Here is a 19647-nt window from a genome sequence, read left to right on the forward strand (position 1 = left end):
TTCCAAATGACTGTTTTCCTTGTGTTTCACCTCTCTCCTCTTTGGAAGCAGCAGTGGCTTTTATCTCTCAGCCTCATGGCCAGAGATGTGCAGAGTCTACCACAATAATGTCGTGCCCTGTTCATATCTGCTCTGGACTGCCATCCCTGCTGTGTGTATGAAGGCCTGAAATGAGCGTGGCTCAGGGGACTTGAAGATCAGATTGATGGGGCCAGGATATTCACAGTGACTCAGGTACCTAATTTCTTAGAGGGACTTAATCCCTCATGGAGATGTGCCTTGGGAGAAGGGCTCCTGGAGAAGATCCTACCTTGTGCTCATAGAAATCCTTCTGCATGCACTTGGCATATCTTTGGGCTTGCACATGACTGTGACAGCCTGGCCTAGATGAATCCTCCAAAACATCTAGCGGCACTGACCTAATTCCTTAATCAAAACTATGGGACACGCTGAGCAATAAATAATCCAAAATGGATTTTGCATGTACCTCTTTTCCCTGCAGTATTCAACTCTTCTGCTGTTTAGCTTCTTGTCCACAGACATCTGTTGGCATAGCTGAAAGCAGGGACATAATTTTTTAATACCTGCATCACAGTTTCACTGGTGACTGCCAGTTTCAGCAGGATTAACCTGAACTTTGCTACCATGTTAGGAAGGACCTGCTTCTGAATGCTGCAAGTCAATTCCTCAATGGACTTCAGTGGAGCTGGGCCTGGTTACGCCAGACAAGGATCTGCCCCTTTGTGTTTCTCCAGTTCTGATCTTCCCTCCACAAAGTTCTCTTTCAGCATCACCTGGAAGAGGATATGCCAGAAGTAGCTTTAGATTTTTCACTTAAACCCAGTTTTGAATAGAAGAATTTCACTATAAGCAATCTTACATCTTATATGTATTAAGCCGTATTAACCAACACTATAATAAACCTAAGATTTGAAAACATTGAGCCTCACACTTTAAATCTAAGCCTGTATTTGAAACTATACTTTTGAATTGCTAAGTTCTAAGAATTGCTGGGCTTGGAACAAAATAATTAATAACAATTCACTGAATTAAATATACTTCTTTTGCAACAAATTTATTTTTACAACCCCAGTAGAATTTTAAATCTAGCTCGTTTTTTGTTTTTTTTTTAATGGTTTAAATCTAAGTGAAATCAGAAGCTAATAAGTATTGAAAACACTAAGCCTTGGTTGTTTTGGTTTTTTTCTTCAGCCTAGGATATTTCCCTACTCAACGATACCTCTGCATTTTCACTTGTTTATCAAGAAAACAGTTAAACTGAAACTATTGCATGAGACACAATCAATTCCATTCATAATGAGGCTAAATAAAGTCTCTTGTGAGATTAATAAGTGGGAACTTATACCTGTTGCACCAGAGTCACACTCCCTTTGCAGTCTGGGTTGTGAGTTTTGGCTCTTTTCTCTGCTGAGGCTGCACTCAGCTGAGCACTGAAATTACTGAAAACTCTCAACTCTCTTTCAGGCTTGGGGAAAGCTTACCTGCATAAACAACCAGTCCCAAAACTATAGTGCTCAGCTTCTATATGTAAAATCATATCATACTGCATCCTGTGATATAGAACAGGATGGAAATCAATGAAATTCAGATGAGAAACAGAACAAACAGCAGTTTCAACAAACAAAGGCCCATTTAGCCAGAAATAGACCAAGACCAAAGTTAAATATATTGTAAATTATTTTTCTTTTTGAAATACTACTATACAAAATGAAGTTGGGTAGATTGGAACATCTGGTTGTTAATCAGGACTGGCCCATGAGAAAGGTGTGAAGTGGGAGACAACCACTAGGATGTGGTGATAAAGCAAATATCAGAAAGACAAAGAAGATAGTATCAGTAAGGAAAGTGCAGCATACATTAAAGAAAGCTCTAGACAAATAAACTAACTGTTGCAAAATATAATATAATGCCCCTCTAGCCTGACTTTTCAAAAATAGGAACAGTGCAATTAGGACTGAAGTGTTGACTAGAATAATACATGTTACAGGACACCAGCAAGGCTGTAAGGCAGAGAGCAGTGGCCACAGAAAACTTCAGCTATACATCGCCTCCATGAAGTGGGAAAATGTCATACTGGGCTCTAATTCATGTTGCATTTTTTAACAGCTTGAATTACTGTTCCCTGGACAGACACCACAGAAGGAGAGTCTGTGCAGCCATTAGCAGAATACAGGATGAGGATCAAATGTTACCTTTGGAAAACGATTGTGTGACAGTAATCACAATGCATGTAAGCAAAACATCCTTATGGGAATGGGAAGGCTAAAAGAAGAATTAGCAAAGAAAAAATTACAGAGAGTAATTATAAATAAAATACTACTGTTCAAAACACAGAAACTGCATCCATATTGGCAAAACTGAAAAGAAGTCAGAAAAGTTAAATAAAAACTTGTAAGGAGGGCAAGAAAAAATATTGAGTAACACCAGGGCAGATGCATTAAAAACTACTAATAAAACATACTAGAAGCAGGCAACCTGCCAGGAAACTGCAGTGTCTGCACATGATAGATATAGAACAGGACTGCTCAGAGAATATAAGTTTGGTGTAGGAAAGGTATATTAATTACCTGCAGCAGTGCTCACTGTGGAAGGGCTAGAACTTTTATCTGCAGGTGATGAGAAATGGTCTCAACTGAAGGGCCAGAAGCCAGTAGCATCAACAGTGATATATCAACAGGACTAGATGCTTATCCAGTGATTTTAAAGGAGCTCTGATATGAAATTGCCTGCCAAGTTACTGTGGAGTGTAACTTATTGCTTACATCAGACTGGTACCAGTGGAACAGGAGGTGGCAGATATCGTATCAGTTTGTAGGAGGACTGCAGAGGACAGCCGGGCAGTTACAGACCAGGAAGTTCCATTTCCATTTCGGAAAAAAAAACAAACCACAGAAAATCAAACAGACTGAATTCAAAGGTGCGTAAGTGCCTTGGGTTGTCAAGCATTGGAACAGGCTGCCCAAAGAGGCACTGGAATCACCATCCCTGGTGGTATTTAAAAAGATGTGTAGATGTGGCACTCAGCAACATGGTTTAGTGGTGGATTTGGCAGTGCTGGGTTAATGCTTGGAGGTGATGATTTTAAAGGTCTTTTCTAATCTAAACAATTCTACAAATCTATGATTCTAAGTGTTAAAAATCAGCAAGGCTTCCGCAAAGGGAAATTCTGCTTTAGGTATCTATTACAATTTGAAAACAGTCAGTAAAAGTGAGCTGATCAATAAATTTTAAAAACCACAAAGTGTCATGGGACAGAAAGAGGAGTTCTCCCTTTAACTAATGAAAGATAAAGAGAGTGGAAGTGAACAGTGAAATTGCACAATATAATAATATGTTATAATAATAATCAGTGTTGGAAAAACTGCAAAGAGGGACAATAAAATTATTAACAACATTGTGACAATTTCAACTTGAGAAGAAACTAAGACTAGATCTCTTTAACTTGAAAAAAGGTAACCAAAGAAAAGATATGAGTCATAACAAATAAGAGCACAAGAACTGGCTATTTACACTCTCTCAGTCCATCCAGCAACACATAAAATGAAAAAAGGCATTTTACCGAGCAAAACTGAAATGTAAAACTGAAAAGTACAAGATGTTCTGAAAGAATACAGAACAGATGTGTTTAAAAATGTTTGGACGAATTTGCAGAAGGAAAAAAAGACACTGAGTCCTTACAAATATGAGGATAAACTTGGTATCTCCATAGGAAGCTTAACCCACAAACTGCTAAATCTCAGGAGGTGTTCTGGAGAGTTATTGCTCCTTGTTTTACCTACTGTCAGGGCACCACAGTGGACAGGGGCTTCCCAAAGAAGGAAGAACAGACCCATCCCACCACCCAACCATTGTTTACAGGGTAGGCCAGAGGCAACCAGTGGCAGCCCCAGCAGCACACACCAAGCACCTCACTGGGAATGGGGATGGGCCAAATAAGACAAAAGATTGTTAACAGCCTTCAAATATATGCAACCTAGTAGCAAAGAAAGCAATAAACTCTTTTCCATGCACACCAACTAATGTGCTTGAATGTTAGCAAAGGAGATTTCAGAGCAGTTTTCTTAGTCTAACTAATGGATGGTGTAGTTGATTACTATGCTGCACTGTAGAGAGGTGCAGGGCTGCCAATATCAAGAGATGCTGTCAGTGGTTCTTAAGAATGACTTCAAAAATCCATCAGTTTATAACAACTGTCCTACCTTGGAGAGGGATACTATCTCCTGGGGAGTTTCCATGAAAGCAAATACCAAAGAGTTCTTTCAATGCTTAAGAGGCCTCAGCCTCCCCAGCCTGGCTCAGTGGAGGACATTTTACAACAAAGAAAAATGCTGATAGAAAGTTGCTGTAATTTGCTTACAGGAATGAAGAAGGAGCATATGAATAGGCCCATCTGCACTTTCCTTGATGGAATTTAGAGAGTGTTTAAGTGACCTAGAGCAGTGTTCCCCAGTATGGAAAATGCTTGCCTCAGGGAAGACAAATGCTACACCAATTTTATTTCCTACAGGCTGATGCCATGTCTTTGGGATCTCTCAGGCCCTGAAGTGCAGGATCCTTGGCAGACTTTCTCCAAGGTGAGGGTATTCACAACAGCCAATTTCTATTCAGGCAACACATGATAGAATAGAATCACATAATATCTCAAATTTGAAGGCAACCCATAAGGATCATCGAGTCCAACATCTGGTTTCTTGCAGCAATATGTAAAACTAAACAATATGGCCAAGAGCATTGTCCAGCTGCTCCTTGAACTCTGACAGGCAAACTGAGCAAAAATCCCCCAGTACAGTTTCAAAACCCTGAAGGGGCACGGCCTCAACTTGATTCCCAAACTCTGAATTCCACCAAAAACTCAAGTGTAATTAAGCTATTTTGATTAACAGGGCTTCCTTGGAGATAGTTACTAAGCATCCCGACTAATGCTCCAGCACTCACAAGCACCAAAGAGTTGTAACACGGGGGTAGATGCACGAATTACAAGGAGCTAGGAGAGAGGGTTGTTTATTTGCCTTAGAGGCCAGTGGACCCAGCAGCCCTGGGCGCTGCGCTGGCCCTGCGCTGCCCGGCCCTGCCCGGCCCTGTCCAGGGTGCTGAAGCACCGGTTTCACCCTCCGCTGGTGCCGGGGCGGCTCTGCCTGGCGGGGGGCGGTGGTAGCGCCGGGCGCGGGAGGGACCCTGGCACCGGGGGAACGGGGTTGTTCAAAACCTCTGGGTGTTTTTTAGAACAAGATCAGAAATATCTTGATTTTACCCCAGAACGACTTTGGTTATAACTCTGAGGTGTCAACGGGAAGGCAATTCATCACAGAATCATAGAATATTCTGAGCTGGAAGGGACCTACAAGGATCATCGAAGTCCAACTCCTGTCTCTGCACAGGACAGCCCCAGGAATCACACCATGTGCCTGAGAGCATTGTCCAAACACTTCTTGAACTCTGTCAGGCTTGGTGCTGTGCCTTCCTTGGGGAGCCTGTTTCATTGCTCAACCATGTTCTGGATGAAGAACCTTTTCCTAACATCCAACCTAAACCTCCCCTGACACAGTTTCATGCCATTCCCTCAGGTCCTCTCTCTGGTGACCACAGAGAAGAGATCAGAACCTGCCTCTTCACTTCCCTTCGTGCAGAAGCTGTAGACTGCAATGAGATGTCCCCTCAGGCTCCTCTTCTTCAGGCTGAAAGAAGCCAAGTGACCTCAGCTACTCCTTATAGGGCTTCCCCTCTAGACCTTTCACTATTGTGATGGCCCTTCACTCACCATAATGTGAGGCTGTGCACAAAAATGTTGGTACTTATGGCTTCAAAATTGTCTTTTGTGCTTTTATTTTCTTTCTTTTATGACTTTGAATTAATTGTATCATGGCTAGGCTTCGCGAATGAAGATTTGGGAAGGCTCTATCCGCATTTGTTACAGGCACGCTGGTGGCTTATGAGGCCAATACAAGACAGACATATCCGATTGCACAATTAATTGTATAGTCAGACATCAATGGTGCAGGTGCCTTGCGAGAAGAAGAGTTTTGAAGGGGGAGTTTGATTTGAGCAGATAAGAGTGCAGGTGAAAAAAAAAACAGGCAAGAAGGCAAAACCCAAAGATGTCAATGGTATAACATGTCAATTACCACCACTGCTTCCAGCACAAATCCAAAACATAGCCCCATAGTAGCTACTATGAAGAAAATTAACTCTATCTCAGCCCAAACCAGCACAGATGTCACTTGAGGGTCAGATTTCAAGTGTTGCAGAATGATGATGTGACAGCTTTAAACAAGATGAGACAATGTCTTCCATGATCAGTGCATACATATATATTGAATAATAAAAAATTCAGCCATGGCAGAGAAGAGGCTGTTACAGTAGCTGAGTCAAGACAGTGAGATTGTACCCAACATTTTTATTCATCAACTATAAACCAAGATATTTCATTCTCAAAGGGTATCCTACTTGTCTTTTGGAGAAAGCTTTTTGGAGAAAGCTTTCTCATGGTTGAAGCAAGGAGGGGCAGCATGGGAATTCAGGCCTCTCTCTTGCATTAGCATAATTAAAACCTAGATTATTTTGCATTTAACCTCATTTTCCCCAAATATGGTATGTTATTTGTCCATGCACACGGATTTTGTGAAACTGAATTACTTATGTTGTGCAAAGCATTCCTTGTCCTGGCTGGAGCACAGCTCTTGGGACTCAGTCATATTACAGCAGTTTTCTCAGATACATTGATATTAGGTGGGATGGTTAATAAAAAAATACTGCTCTCTCTAAACCAGAGTATTTTTCCCATTGCAGTGTTTGTTACAGGTAATTTAATATGAAGAAAATGAAATTATTACAACTGCTTTGATCCTAAGAGCAGCAGTGAGCTGAGGAATTAACTCCTGGCGCAGTACAAGACTGATGTAGAAGTCCCACTGCTTATTCAGGTAATGCATCACTCCATAGTCCCCAGCTGCCATGGGTATTTCAGAGTTATTTTTTAACTCGATAGGTACATAGAATCACAGAATATGTCAAGTTGTAAGAGACCCATGACCCAACTTCTGTCTGCACGGGACAGCTCCAAGAATCATACCATGTGCCTGACAGTATCATCCAAACAGTTCTTGAACTCTGTCAGGCTTGGTGCTGTGACCACTTCCCTGGGGAGCCTGTTCCAGTGCCCAACCACCCTCTGGGTGAAGAACCTTTTTCTAATATCCAACCTAAACCTCCCCTGACACAGTTTCATATCATTTCCTTGGGTCCTGTCTCTATCCACCATAGAGAAGAGATCAGTGCCTGGCCCTCCTCTTCCCCTCATGAGGAAGTTGTAGACTGCAATGAGGTCTCCTCTCAGTCTCCTCTTCTCCAGGCTGAACAGACAAAGTGACCTCAGCCACTCTTCATAAAGCTTCCCCTCAAGGCCCTTCACCATCTTCAATATATTTGCTTGTGCTTATCTCCCTCTGAAATTTAGGCACTTGATTAAAGGGTTCTATTATTGATTAAATTTTCAGTGGCATCAGAGTGACCTCTCCCAAATGGCATAAGCTGCATTGCCTCCCACATGCTCTATCCCCAGAGAAAATTGTCTCTTTGGAAAGTAGAAAGTCTCTAATTCCCATCACTCAAATGTCTAGGAGCTGTCATTGCTGTGCCTGAAAAATAATGGAATAGAACTGTGGCATAGAAGTTAATTACTGTTATGTATGAGACTTATAGGAAGTGATTATAGACATCTATAATAAACTTAAGAGGATCACAAAAGATACTTTTGCTAGACATCGATGTTGAATTTGCATTTATAGGTGCAAATTAAGAATATAGAATAAAACATTAAAGTGCCAGCATCTCTCTCTGACTTGCAGTTCAGACAGCTCCAAAATGCAGGGTCCCAAATGCACTGCACCATCTCTCTGTAGCTTTCAGATCTCTATTGGAATTAGAAATTAGTTTAGTGCTCCAAAAGCACTGATACGTCACATAATGAGAAAAAAATATCATTGACTAGCTTTTTAAATAGTCTCTGAGGACACGAATGTTTAGTCTACCTTTTAATACAAGGGCACTCACACCAACAATCAAGGAAGACTTTCTGACCCACTCAGTGGATAGTTATGTTCACATCTCCCTCAGACCTGCCTTTTTATCCAGCAAATAGAGGAGAGAACTGTGCTGGGATTATAACTCAGCACCTGGGCTCAGGATCCCCTGTTCTTTGCTGTTGCTGGATTGATTTCTTTTGGCCAGACTTGGAACCAGTATTAATTTGCTCACCTTCACTGCAGACAGGCATGACTTACACTGAGGCCTCTCTCAGGCATGGATCAAAAAAAAAAAGAAGAAAAAAACAAACAAAAAACCTCCCCATTCTATTCTGCAAGACAGAAAAAACTGATTCTCCCTGGAGAGACCCTGGTGGGAGGTTGAGGGTGCTTTAGTCGTAGAACAACCACATGCACCAAGTTAGCAGCTGAGCTAGACAAGCCTTGTGTTGTCCATGCAGACACATGCTCATGTCCCTTCCCCACAGCCCTCGTGAAAGGCACAAAGAAGTTGAAGCAGTTGGAAACAGCAGCCTTGAGAGGGCCAAGTTTAGAGCAACCATCCTCCCCCTGGTGTCACAGTGGCCCCCTGCAAACTGGGCCAGGGCAGAGCCGGAGGAGGAGGCTCACCAGGTCAGCTGGTGCCTGCTCAGGCCTCTGCTCCCATCATTCTTTTTGTGCTCTATTTTGGCCATAGGGCTATGGAGAAGTGACACTCATGTTCCCTGCCAAATGGCTTCCTGACAAATGTGTGTGAAGGGTCAGTGGGGACAGAGGCATGGAAACTGGGGGCAAACTGTGTGTCAGCTGACTTACATTCAAATCAACCAGCCACTGAGGATGGAAACTGGGAGAAAGGACGGAGGCAGACGATGGCTTAGTCATAACAGCTTAAAGGAGCATGTGAGACCAGCCAGAGTCAAATCAGCATTACAAATACCCCTGTTAAAGAGAGACAGCAAACTGCATCTGTGGGTCTTCTGCATTGTGCCCTTTGGATTCATTTATCCTGATCCATATTACAGTCCCAGGTTGTTCACTATTTCCTAACAACTCTCCCCAGCTTAAGCCTGATGTGCCTACAAGCACTTTTCAGCTCTGGAGAATACTCTTGTCTATGGACCATGACCAAGGGCTTGACTTTTGCCCCTGCTCTCCGTTCAAGGCTTTACATCTAAGCTATGTCTACATCTTGTTGATACTTCCTAGCTAGCCCCTGTTGAGGATCATAGACTTTCTTCTCAGCTGTGTTGTATCCACCAGGGATCATAAAATCATAGAATGGCCTGGATTGGAAGGGACCTCAAAGATCATCTAGTTCCAATCCCTCATACTGCTCACCTCCCTTGTTTTAGGCTGTAAGCTCTTTGGAGAATACACCACCTACGGTTACATGTTTTTACAGTCCTCCAGTACAGCAGAGCCCAGGTCTTAAGAACACAGCAACAGAAGTCACCAGCCCTCTGCCCTTCCCCACAGCTCATTTTGAGCTAAGCTGCTGTACCCGATTCTTGCTTGGAGGTTTTAGAGCTAAATCTCTTTTCTAATTATAGTACTATACAGAGAAAAACAGTTTTCTTTACTAGAATAAGTAATGACCTGATTTCTATGTGCAGTGCTCATAGGGGAAAGCACAAAGCCAGTCCTGCTCTATTCCTATAGGATCTTGTATGAAGAGTCCTGTCTAATCTTTGGCAAGTCTTATAGAAAACCTGCACTGCCGCAAACTAAGGAAAACAATGAATAATTCATTTTCTTATCTGTTTCAGGATTGTTTTCTGCAAAACATCTATTTTAATAATTCATGTGATCTTTAGCTGCACCGTACTGCAGACGCAAGAGTACAGAGGGGAACCCTGCTGTTTTTCTCAGTGTAGCCTGGAGGATTCATTAGTGCAAAATTCGAGTTTGCATTGGACCAAGTTCCAAGTGAGGAGCAAGGGGTGGAAATCAGGATGGTTAACAAGATTCAAAGTAGAATAATCCTCTGAAAATCATAATTCCAGAGGATTCTTCCTATGATGCCAAAATGTTCATATGCTGATGATGCCAAACTTGTCAAGAGCCAACTGGGGGACAGAGGGAAATATATTCAGAATTCTCATATTTCCCTACGTTGTATACAGAGTTTCCCCTGTTTCCCCAACAGTACTTGTCAAACACATGGACTTAACATTTATAGAATTGCACTCCAGTTACTATTTCAGGCTGTAACTGATTTCTACCTCAGTCAGATTCATCCAAGTGGCAGAGCTGCAGATTGAGGTTTCCTCTAGAGCTTAGGCAGGAGTGACTACAACCTGCAATACCCCACTAGCGGACAAAGCTGCAATGCTGGTCACCCCTGTGGGAGAGTCAAAAACCTCTGGTCACATTCTGACAAAAACGACACATTAAAAGCTAACCACAGTCTGTGAAGGGAGGGATTTAAGGAGGAAATTATGATCTCACATAACGGAAGCCAATGATTCTTTGGGTCAGTAGTAGCAGATCTGGGTTCATGAACCTGAGCACTCCGTTCACATACATCCTGCTCTACCTAACAGCACTTATTTTAACTGGAGGCATGCTGAAAATGCCCTGCTTGCAGCAAAGTACTTCAGCCTGCTAAGTCATCACCACTTGGCTGTGCCCCACAGGGCACACAGTGGGTACAAGTGCTTTTAAAGATTGCTCTTCCATTAAAACGACCACAAATTAGTCCCCTTTACCCTGTACATGACAGTAAATTTTTCAACCCAGCTTTGGTGCTGCTCCAGGAAACAGCCTGGAGATACCATTCTCCAAGACAAATCACACAGATAAGATGGACCTTGTTTGCTTCTAAAAATAGTACATAGAAATACCACCAGCACCAGAAGTACCTTCAAAAAGAGACAGTTAAAATCACAGCAAAAATATTTCTCCCTCCCTCAAAGGAAAAAAAAAAAGCTACAAGCCAAAAAGTTTCAGAAGCTGGAGTAGCACTTGCTCTCCTCCTGGCTGTAGTCAAACCCCCAGGCATAGATCCTCTTGGCTCTCACAGCTCCAGCTCCACAGATGCTAGTGGAGAACCAAGGTTACTAAAGGCAAGTTGGTATCCACCAACGTTTTTAAAGGAGCCCTGGTATCAATTTAAATACACATTAACTGGGATAAGGAAGTGCTGTGCTATGAGAAGTGGCTGAATCTGTAACAGAGAAATATGGGCCACCCTTATATAACTCTGCACACAGAATTAAAGAACTCCAACACTACATGGACCTTTTTTCTGGGTTTAAACAGATCAAGGTAATCATTTCTGCATTTTAGATCACATACAACTTCCCCATATTATGTTTGCATCAATCATATTTTCATCTCCCCACCCAAGGCAAGACATTCTGCATAGGTTCAGTATGCTGTCTTGTATTTTATAAAGTAAATTAGCAGCTTTGACTTTTTAAAACTACACAGGGCTGCATGGCACTGCCAATGTAAATTTTTTGCCTGACAAAAATTACCTGTTAAAAAAGAAAGGTATAAAATTGCTTTACATTCTGGGCAGGCAGCACTTGCTTCCCAAGATGCACATGGCCAGGCATGAACCTGTGGAAGAGGAGATATCTGATGAAGTGCAACAACCATGAGGCTGTGGAAGGCTTTTCAAAAGACCCAACAGAAATCTTCTTTATTCTTAATTAAACCAAATTCTGCACCCTGCAGTGGGTATAAATACTGATTCTACTTTCTTGAAATATACCTTTTTTTCCCCCTGTTTCTTCATTTTCTTCTCCCTAGGGACAGCAGGACCCAGTTTTTGACAGGTCAGTTTGGATTTGTGTCAGTGACAGTGTAAATTCTGATTTCTTAAAGAAAACCTTACGTTTGCATCATGGGGGTCATTCCTGGGGAGGAGGGAAGGCAGTGTCAGACAAACATCCTCCCTCAGCAGCACACAGCCAGTGTTAGGCACTCACCAGGGACATTCTCTGCCGCAGGTTTGGCAAGGATTTTGAGAACAAGCATGTTAGGACAAAGCTGAAGCACAAGAGGGCAGGATGGTAAGATCTGAAGGCACCCGCATGCAAGGACTCCACAGGAGAAGGAATATCACACTTAGCTTCATTAAATCCATTGCCCTGAAAGACAGGAAAATTTATCACCCAAACCAGTTAGATTATAATGATACAATCTGACATGGAGTCAGATGACATTTTCTGATTTTATTTGAAGTTGACACCTTGAGACAAGGCATAACTGAGAGGATGACACCAGTAAGAAGGTAGCAGGAATATTTGTGCCTCCTTCCCCTCCCCTCAACTCCATGAACTCCAGTGCTGAGTATTAAAAATAAACCAGTGTAACCTAACAAATTGCAGAAGGTATTTCAGTCAGAGTGAGACAAGGAAAGAAAGTGAGAGTCTAAGATTTGAAACTATGAAAACTGTTATTAGAAACTTATTTTAGAGGCTTCAAGAGTGACATAAAAAAGTCCTTGAGACCTAAGGACTACAAATAACAACTTTCCAAAATCAATGGTAGTAAGTTAAACATGCAGAGTTTTATTCCTTGTAGTTTCATGCAAAATATGCAAATGCTCCCCATTTCCAAATTCATTGGAGAAGACTAATTATTGCAATACCCATAGAATTTTGCTGATTAACTCCACAATGAGTGCAATTTTCCAGCCCCGCAGAGAAGCCCTGAACCCCATCTTACATTTCAGCAAAGAAACGAGAGAGCTTAAATCCAATAAGCAGTTTCTCAAGAAGTTTAAATATTCCTATTGTTTTATTTTTTTGCTTATAAAGTCATGGCCCGAGCAGTAACTAAAATGATATAAAGCACCAGATCTAGGGAAGCTGAGATCACACTTCAGACTTGGGAATACCACAGAGCTGCTACTTCCCATTTTACCTAACCCATTAAAGTAAAATAGCTTTCATCTGTATTACTGCACATCTCAAAAATAAAACCCACATTGCTTCAGTTTAGAATGATGTATAATTTATTGATATAATTCACAAGTAGTTGGACACTACTCAGTTTAATCTCCATATGCAAGTGATTTACACAAACATATAATACTAAAATTGATTGCTTAGAAGGTAAAAAATACCATGGGTATGAAATGCCATGGTAGATGTTGTTCAATATACTACACAATCTTAGTGTCAAACACTTTTACTCACTTATGGTTTTAGAAAAAAGGCAGCTTGCCATTTTAAATTATTTTTTATAAGTAGTCTGGGAAACTCAAGAGGAGAGGTTTTGCTCTAAACCTTCTGATCAATTATTTCTCCCAGATCTTAGGAACTGAATTGACAACAAAAGCAACATTTTCAGTAGTTCAAACAGAAGATTTAGATTTTTGACCCCCTGAATTCACCAAGCACCACGTGACCAAATCACGTTGCCTTCCAGCATGTGATACAAAATACTAACTTCTGTATATTCAAAGGAATGTGCAGGAATTTAGACCATGCCTCAGCATGGTGGTGTTGGTGAGAACAGCCTCATGTTATAATTTTTGGCCCCTGCCAGTATCTGGTAGTTGTGAATGTGTTTGCAGTTCACTGTGAATGTATTAGCATCACCAGACCATTTGGTATTCATGCAGCTGATTGTAATTCTGCACAAACTCTTCTCACTGAAACTTGTGTCTCATAAGCCTCATTAATTTTGCATTAAGTATATAGTGGCTGATGGAGAAAACTGGACTTTAATGTGTTTGCCTGCATCAGATTAAATTACACATATTATCTCCTAGATGAGATCCAAACATATATTTTGCTTGAAATGCCAGTAGTTATGCCAGCCTTAAAACATATCGAGAAGCTAAAAAGCTTTCACAATACGAGATCCAGCTACTTATTCCACATATACAAAAACACAGCTAGAGAAATACAATTCAATTGTCAATGCTGAATTATGAGGAAAGTCTAAAAAAATAGAAAAACTCTGATATCTGGACATCAATTCAGAAGGTAACACTGCATAATGAGGCAATATGAGCACCCATTTAAAATGAAAAATCCCCAACCAGAGAAGCATAAGGGGATCATGTTACAAAAATAGATGAATACTGCGCCAAAAACATGCACACAATTGCCATGGTCATTCAGTATGCTAGCGATGGTCTAACAGTGGTCTAACACAAGAGTGAGACAGTGTTTCCAAAGAAAATCAAGTGAGTAACTACATATTGATTAAACTTTCTGATGCAGCAAAATGAGGGCACAGAGCCATCTCTGGGTTCTGGAGCTGTTTCAAGATTCGCTTGTAAAATTTCTCTCTGACACGATTGAACTCCATTATGTCCAGTGGATCCTCATCAATCCAGAATTTGTGGAATTCATGCATTAAGTAGCCTACAAAATAATAAAAAGGGAGAAGAGATGAATACAGTATGTAAAGATGATATAAAAAATTAGAAAGAAGCCTGCAATTAATAATTATGATCTGCACAGGGAATCCTGGTCACTGAAGTCTGACACTTCAGGACACTGGGCAGGGACAAGACTAAACGTATTTTGGACAAAAAATTGGATGAATATTACACACTGTCAGAACTTCTCACCATAAACACAAGAAGTCACTAGTTGTCTTGACATATGGATTCACTAATTGAAACATTAAACTAGTGAGTATAAAAGCAGAGAAAGATGCTGCTGATGCTGCCCCACCAGCCTTTTGTTTATATTCAAGTTCTGCCTCACAGATATTACCTCATAGGAACATTGCTTGCTCTCCACTAAAAAAAGAGCGTACTCTTAGGTAAAGTAACAGTTGCCATCATGGTTTTTTGTGTTAACACTTCCTCCTCGTGTACGTTTTTACCTTGTGTGTGCATGACCTTGCTGAAAATGTTGTTTAACACTTATGCCTATGGTTGTGAAAAGATGGATGATAAGGTGATATACAGAACCATTAGCTTTGGCAAGACATCCCTGTTATAGGAAGAAAGGTGATTCCAAAGGAGGTTTAATATATGGGCTTCGATTAAGGCCTTTATTCTCTCAGTTCTGTGCTGTCCTTGCCCTCAAAGTCTTTCACTGACAGGAAAAGCTTTACATCCAGCATTAGAGCTTCAATGAACTAGACCCAGTTTCTTGATCCCAACTTCCACAGCAAATGCACAATTGAAGGAGCGTAACTGTTCACCCCAACACAGCAAAATGTGCAAGTCAGTTTTCTGTACTGCAGAAAGTGAGGACATTTGCTGTAAAAAAAATCTTAATTGCTTTTATCCATGTTTTTTTCTGTTGTATGACAATTAAAACACATGCTTCTAACTTCAATTTCAATATATATTTGGATAGACATGTTGTTTACTCCATCATCAATTTGAGAAACTTCATTCAAAAGGTACTCTAGGTACATCTTCAAATCTCTTCCATAGATTCTGGCAGCCACGGGCAGTTTGATTCTCAGAGATGTTACTTTCAAAGAAAAGCCCAGTAAAACCCCTTTTAAAAAACACCCCACTACATAAAATGAAGAATATTGTTAGATCTTCCCCCTCCAAAATTTGGGGGATTTCCAAGAGGCACCTCCTGTACTTCAGCAGTGACGATGCCAAGCATGTCATGCACTGCTTGTACAGTCAGAGAAGGAAACAGAGGCCAAGACCAGTGAGCCAAGCGCAGTTCTCAGCTTCTAACGTGTGTCCCCACAGCCTGAGGGAGCAGAAGGGTGCAGATGGGGTGACATGTGGATTCAGCATTTAGGAAGTCCATGCAGTACAACCACTGTGTCCCCCTAGGTTGCTGCCTGGTCAATATAATTTTGACTTTCCAGTTCAGTCAGGCAGCCCGTAGACATTTAATGAAGCCTAATGTTATCTGGGATTGAAGGAAATTTGAAGGAAACAGGATGACTGCAGTAGGGAGAGGAGAGAAACTTTAAGAGCATAAGAATAGGGGTTTATCAGACACAAACAGACAAACTCTGGACAAATTGTCCTTGCTCCAGGAAAGTTTATATGTTGGTGTTTCTCTACAATAAAATCCATTTGATAACCTCAAGTTTTTCATGGGATAACCTGTAGTCTTTCCTAGGATGGCAGATGGGGTGTATATGAACATCCACCACCTTCACTGGCCCATTATACCAAAACCACAGAAGTTTAATCCAGTTTCATAACTCATAGATTCATGTGCTTTATGGATAAGAACTGTCAAAACCAGCACTCCCTCCACTGTCATCCCAGTGGACTGGGTATGCTGGTCAGCAGACACACTGGTTGTGGGGCAAAGTCCCAGGCTTGACCAAGAGAACAGTCCATCCTGCAGCCAAATTTTTATAGGTGGTAACATGACACTGCAAAGGCACTAAAACATGTCTCTTCTTCCCCCAGATTTAGTGGTGGGAGATTTAGACATGGCAAGAAATACAAATCAAGAATAGGATACAGAATCATAGCAATGTTTGGATGGGAAAAGACCTTTAAGACCAATTCCAACTGCTACTCCAGCACTTCCAAGTTCACCACTAAGCCATGTGGTGCCACATCTACATGTCTTTTAAAAACCTTCAGCGATGACAACTCCAGTACTTCCCTGGGAAGCCTGTTTCAGAGCTTGATAACCCTTTTGGTGAAGAAATTTTTCCTAATATTCAATCCAAACCTCTCCTGGGGCAACTTGAGGCCATTTCCTCTTGTTCTGTTACTTGTTACTTGGGAGAAGAGACTGACCCCGACCTACAACCTCCTTTCAGGTAGCTGCAGAGAGTGATGAGGTCCATCCTGAGCCTCCTTTTCTCCAGGCTAAACAACTTCAGCTCCCTCAGCTGTTCCTCATAAGATTTGTGCTCCAGGCCCTTCCTCAGCTCCACTGCCCTTCCCCAGACACACTCTAGCACCTCACTATCTGTCTCGTAGTGAGGGAACCAGGACTTCACCTTGCTGAACTTTTGGCCTCAACACATTGATCCAGCCTGTCCCAGATCCCTCTTCAGAATCTTCCTGCCCTCCAGCAGATCAACACTCCCACCCAACTTGGTGTTGTCTGAGACCTTGCCGAGAGGGCACTTGATCCCCTCGTCCATATCATCAATGAAGTTATTAAACAGGACTGGCCCCAGTACTGAGCCCTGGGGAATACCACTGGTGACCAGCCCCCAGCTATCTGGGTCTGGCCATCCAGCCAGTTTTATAGCCAGCAAAGAGAACACCTGTCCAAGCCATGAACAGCCAGTTTCTCCAAGAAAATGCTGTGGGAAACAGTGCCAAATACTTGAAGTTTAGATAGTGTTACTCCCACTGTGCAAAGTGCACAGCAGGCCTCTGCTGTAGAAGGGATGATCAAATACAGGGGAAAGAGCTGGGAAAGCATTATTTTAGCAGAGGAGCAACTCTGTGGAAGTGTGGAGAGTAACATCTGAATGTAGATGGAAGTATCGTAAGACAGTTGGATTTATGGGGAAGCAAATTCCAGAAAGTCCTTAAAGTCCCTTTACTTTCTTCTTATTATTTAAAAAAACAGGAAGGTCACATGTTCAGGCACTTAATGCGGTTTTTTGATTTGTGTTTTTTTGTTTGGTCTGGGATTTTGTTTTTTTGTTTTATTTTACCCCTTGGTTTGGTAGTGGAATCTATCACAACTAAGAGCTGAATCCAAGCATCCTAAAGACAGGAGAGCAAGACTAGCACTACAGTCTCTGTGTTGTGTCAGCAGATTATTTTTTTTTTTAAACTATGTCTAGTACAAAAAGGGTTAGCAGAGTACAAATTTTGTATTTCCCGACCCCCCATCCCTTCACCCTCCCCACTTACAGAATGTCTGCTGAAAGTGAGTGAGTGTTGGTGCTTCTGGAGCAACGTTGTAGAAATGGGTCTTCAGAGCTCCACTCACAAGCAGGTTGTATGCCAGGTCTGTTATGTTAATGCCCACAATAGCAAAAGAGTAGCTGTAAGAAAAAGCAGCAACATTTGTAGAGAGTTCACCTTCTTTCAGCACACTGTAAAAAACACTGATGACCCTGACATTGCAGATTTTGTGTGTTACTGAGGTATATTAATTTTCTCCTTTGTGAGTTTCCAAGGTGTGTGTGGGGTGGAAAGCAAGAAAAACATTTATCCTGGATGCCTTGTACATTCTACCAGCAGGTTTCCCTTGGGAAATACATGAATACAGTGAAAACAGGAGATTCATCACTGTGCAAGCCTTTTCAGTGGAACAGTACTGATTAGTCCCTACGAAATAAAAACAAGCACAGATGTCCCTGTGCTCCTGTGCTCACCTCTGCAACAGGGCAAGGACTCCACATGGTGGCTGTGGCTGCAGGGTGACCCACCATTTGCTACTTTAAACTATCTGCTCCACAGGAATTCATTACCCACAGTTAGGAATATCAGGTTTTAATAATCCATCCTATAAAGACATTCATACGGCTAAAAAGCCTGTGAAAAAGATCCATCTGAGTCACCTCACACTTCTTCCTAGAAGTGAACTAGATACACAGGCCAGAAAACAGGCAAAAACCTAAGTCAAAGCATACTGGATACGAACCCAAGAAAAATCAAACTCATGAAGCAAACTCCTGTCCTGCTAAGAGATATCAAGTGAAGTATATTTAGGCACAACAGAACCCAGAATCTGAAAGTTAATTTGTGAGACTCGTGCATAAAGAATTTGACATTTCTGGCAGTGATTATTTCCCAAGAAAACACATTAAGTCTCACACTGACATTTAGTGATAAAAGAAAACATATTTGGATATTCAGTGACAGTTTTTTTCTTCTCATCTAAACACAGCTGTCTTCTGTAGACTGTTCTGGGTATTTTTTCAACTGCCTCTATCAAGTAAACTAAAATACTTTCCTTTTCTTCAACCTTTGTTATATTTCAAGAGGAAAAAATAATAAACACTAGTCTAGAAGTCAACTGCAGCAAGAGACCTAGAGGCGTGTTTCACAAAAAAGTGAAATATGGACAGTAGGATATATTACAGATCTTCAGATACACACAGGAGGAACATCCAGTTCCATACTTGTATATAATGCAGCTGCACCAAACCCACTTCTTAAGAAGAAAAAAAGCCATTACAATTTTTTCCCTATTGTATTTTCCTAAAAGCAGTTCAGAACCTGGCTTTGACAGCAAGAAGTGACATTTGATTACATTATGCGTTAAGAAGAATTAAACATATTCATCACTGCACTACACATATAGCATACAGAGAAAAGTTCTCCTTGCTACAGAATTTCTGGGTTATTTTTTTCTAAATGTAACAAACTGTTTCTCCTGTAATCTTTGATCAAAACCAAGGTGTGGTTAAGACAATAGATGCTCCCAGAAATTTCCTTTAAAATGTAACCAGGGAACACCTTTTTCTGCTCAAATATACAGCATCATTGTTACCTGCTGTGTCTGTTGCAACTTTAAAAAGATCTTTAAACTTACCCAATTGCCTTATCAAACTTTTTCTTCTCCCATTCAGCTTTGCTGAGTTGGCTGAGGAAAAAAAAAAACTAATTAAAACTCAGATATTGCCATGAATTACAAACTGACAAATATTTTCTTTCAATTTCTTTGATATTATAACATTTGAACATGGTATTTTACTTCCATTGACATGGCCAAGCATGTTTAACTCTGCTTCTGACCGCATGGATTGATATAAACAGACTTGAAATGGG

At 41.2% G+C, this 19647-nt stretch overlaps 1 protein-coding gene across 3 annotated transcripts in view; it reads right to left on the minus strand.

The window, feature by feature from the left end:
- Window positions 1-12988: 12988 nt before the first annotated feature.
- ELMOD1 (ELMO domain containing 1) overlaps window positions 12989-19647 on the minus strand; it is a 46766-nt gene continuing 40107 nt past the window's right edge. For all 3 annotated transcript variants that reach the window (XM_017816076.1, XM_017816075.1, XM_017816077.1), the window contains exons 10-12: window positions 19412-19462; window positions 17782-17915; window positions 12989-14374 (exon numbers count right to left, since the gene is read on the minus strand). In XM_017816076.1, the coding sequence (XP_017671565.1) occupies window positions 14202-14374; window positions 17782-17915; window positions 19412-19462 (358 nt within the window). In that variant the 3' untranslated portion in view covers window positions 12989-14201. The remainder of the gene's footprint in view (window positions 14375-17781; window positions 17916-19411; window positions 19463-19647) is intronic.

This window comes from Lepidothrix coronata, unplaced genomic scaffold (genome assembly GCF_001604755.1).
Source record: "Lepidothrix coronata isolate B3197 unplaced genomic scaffold, Lepidothrix_coronata-1.0 Scaffold53, whole genome shotgun sequence".
NCBI lineage: Eukaryota > Metazoa > Chordata > Aves > Passeriformes > Pipridae > Lepidothrix > Lepidothrix coronata.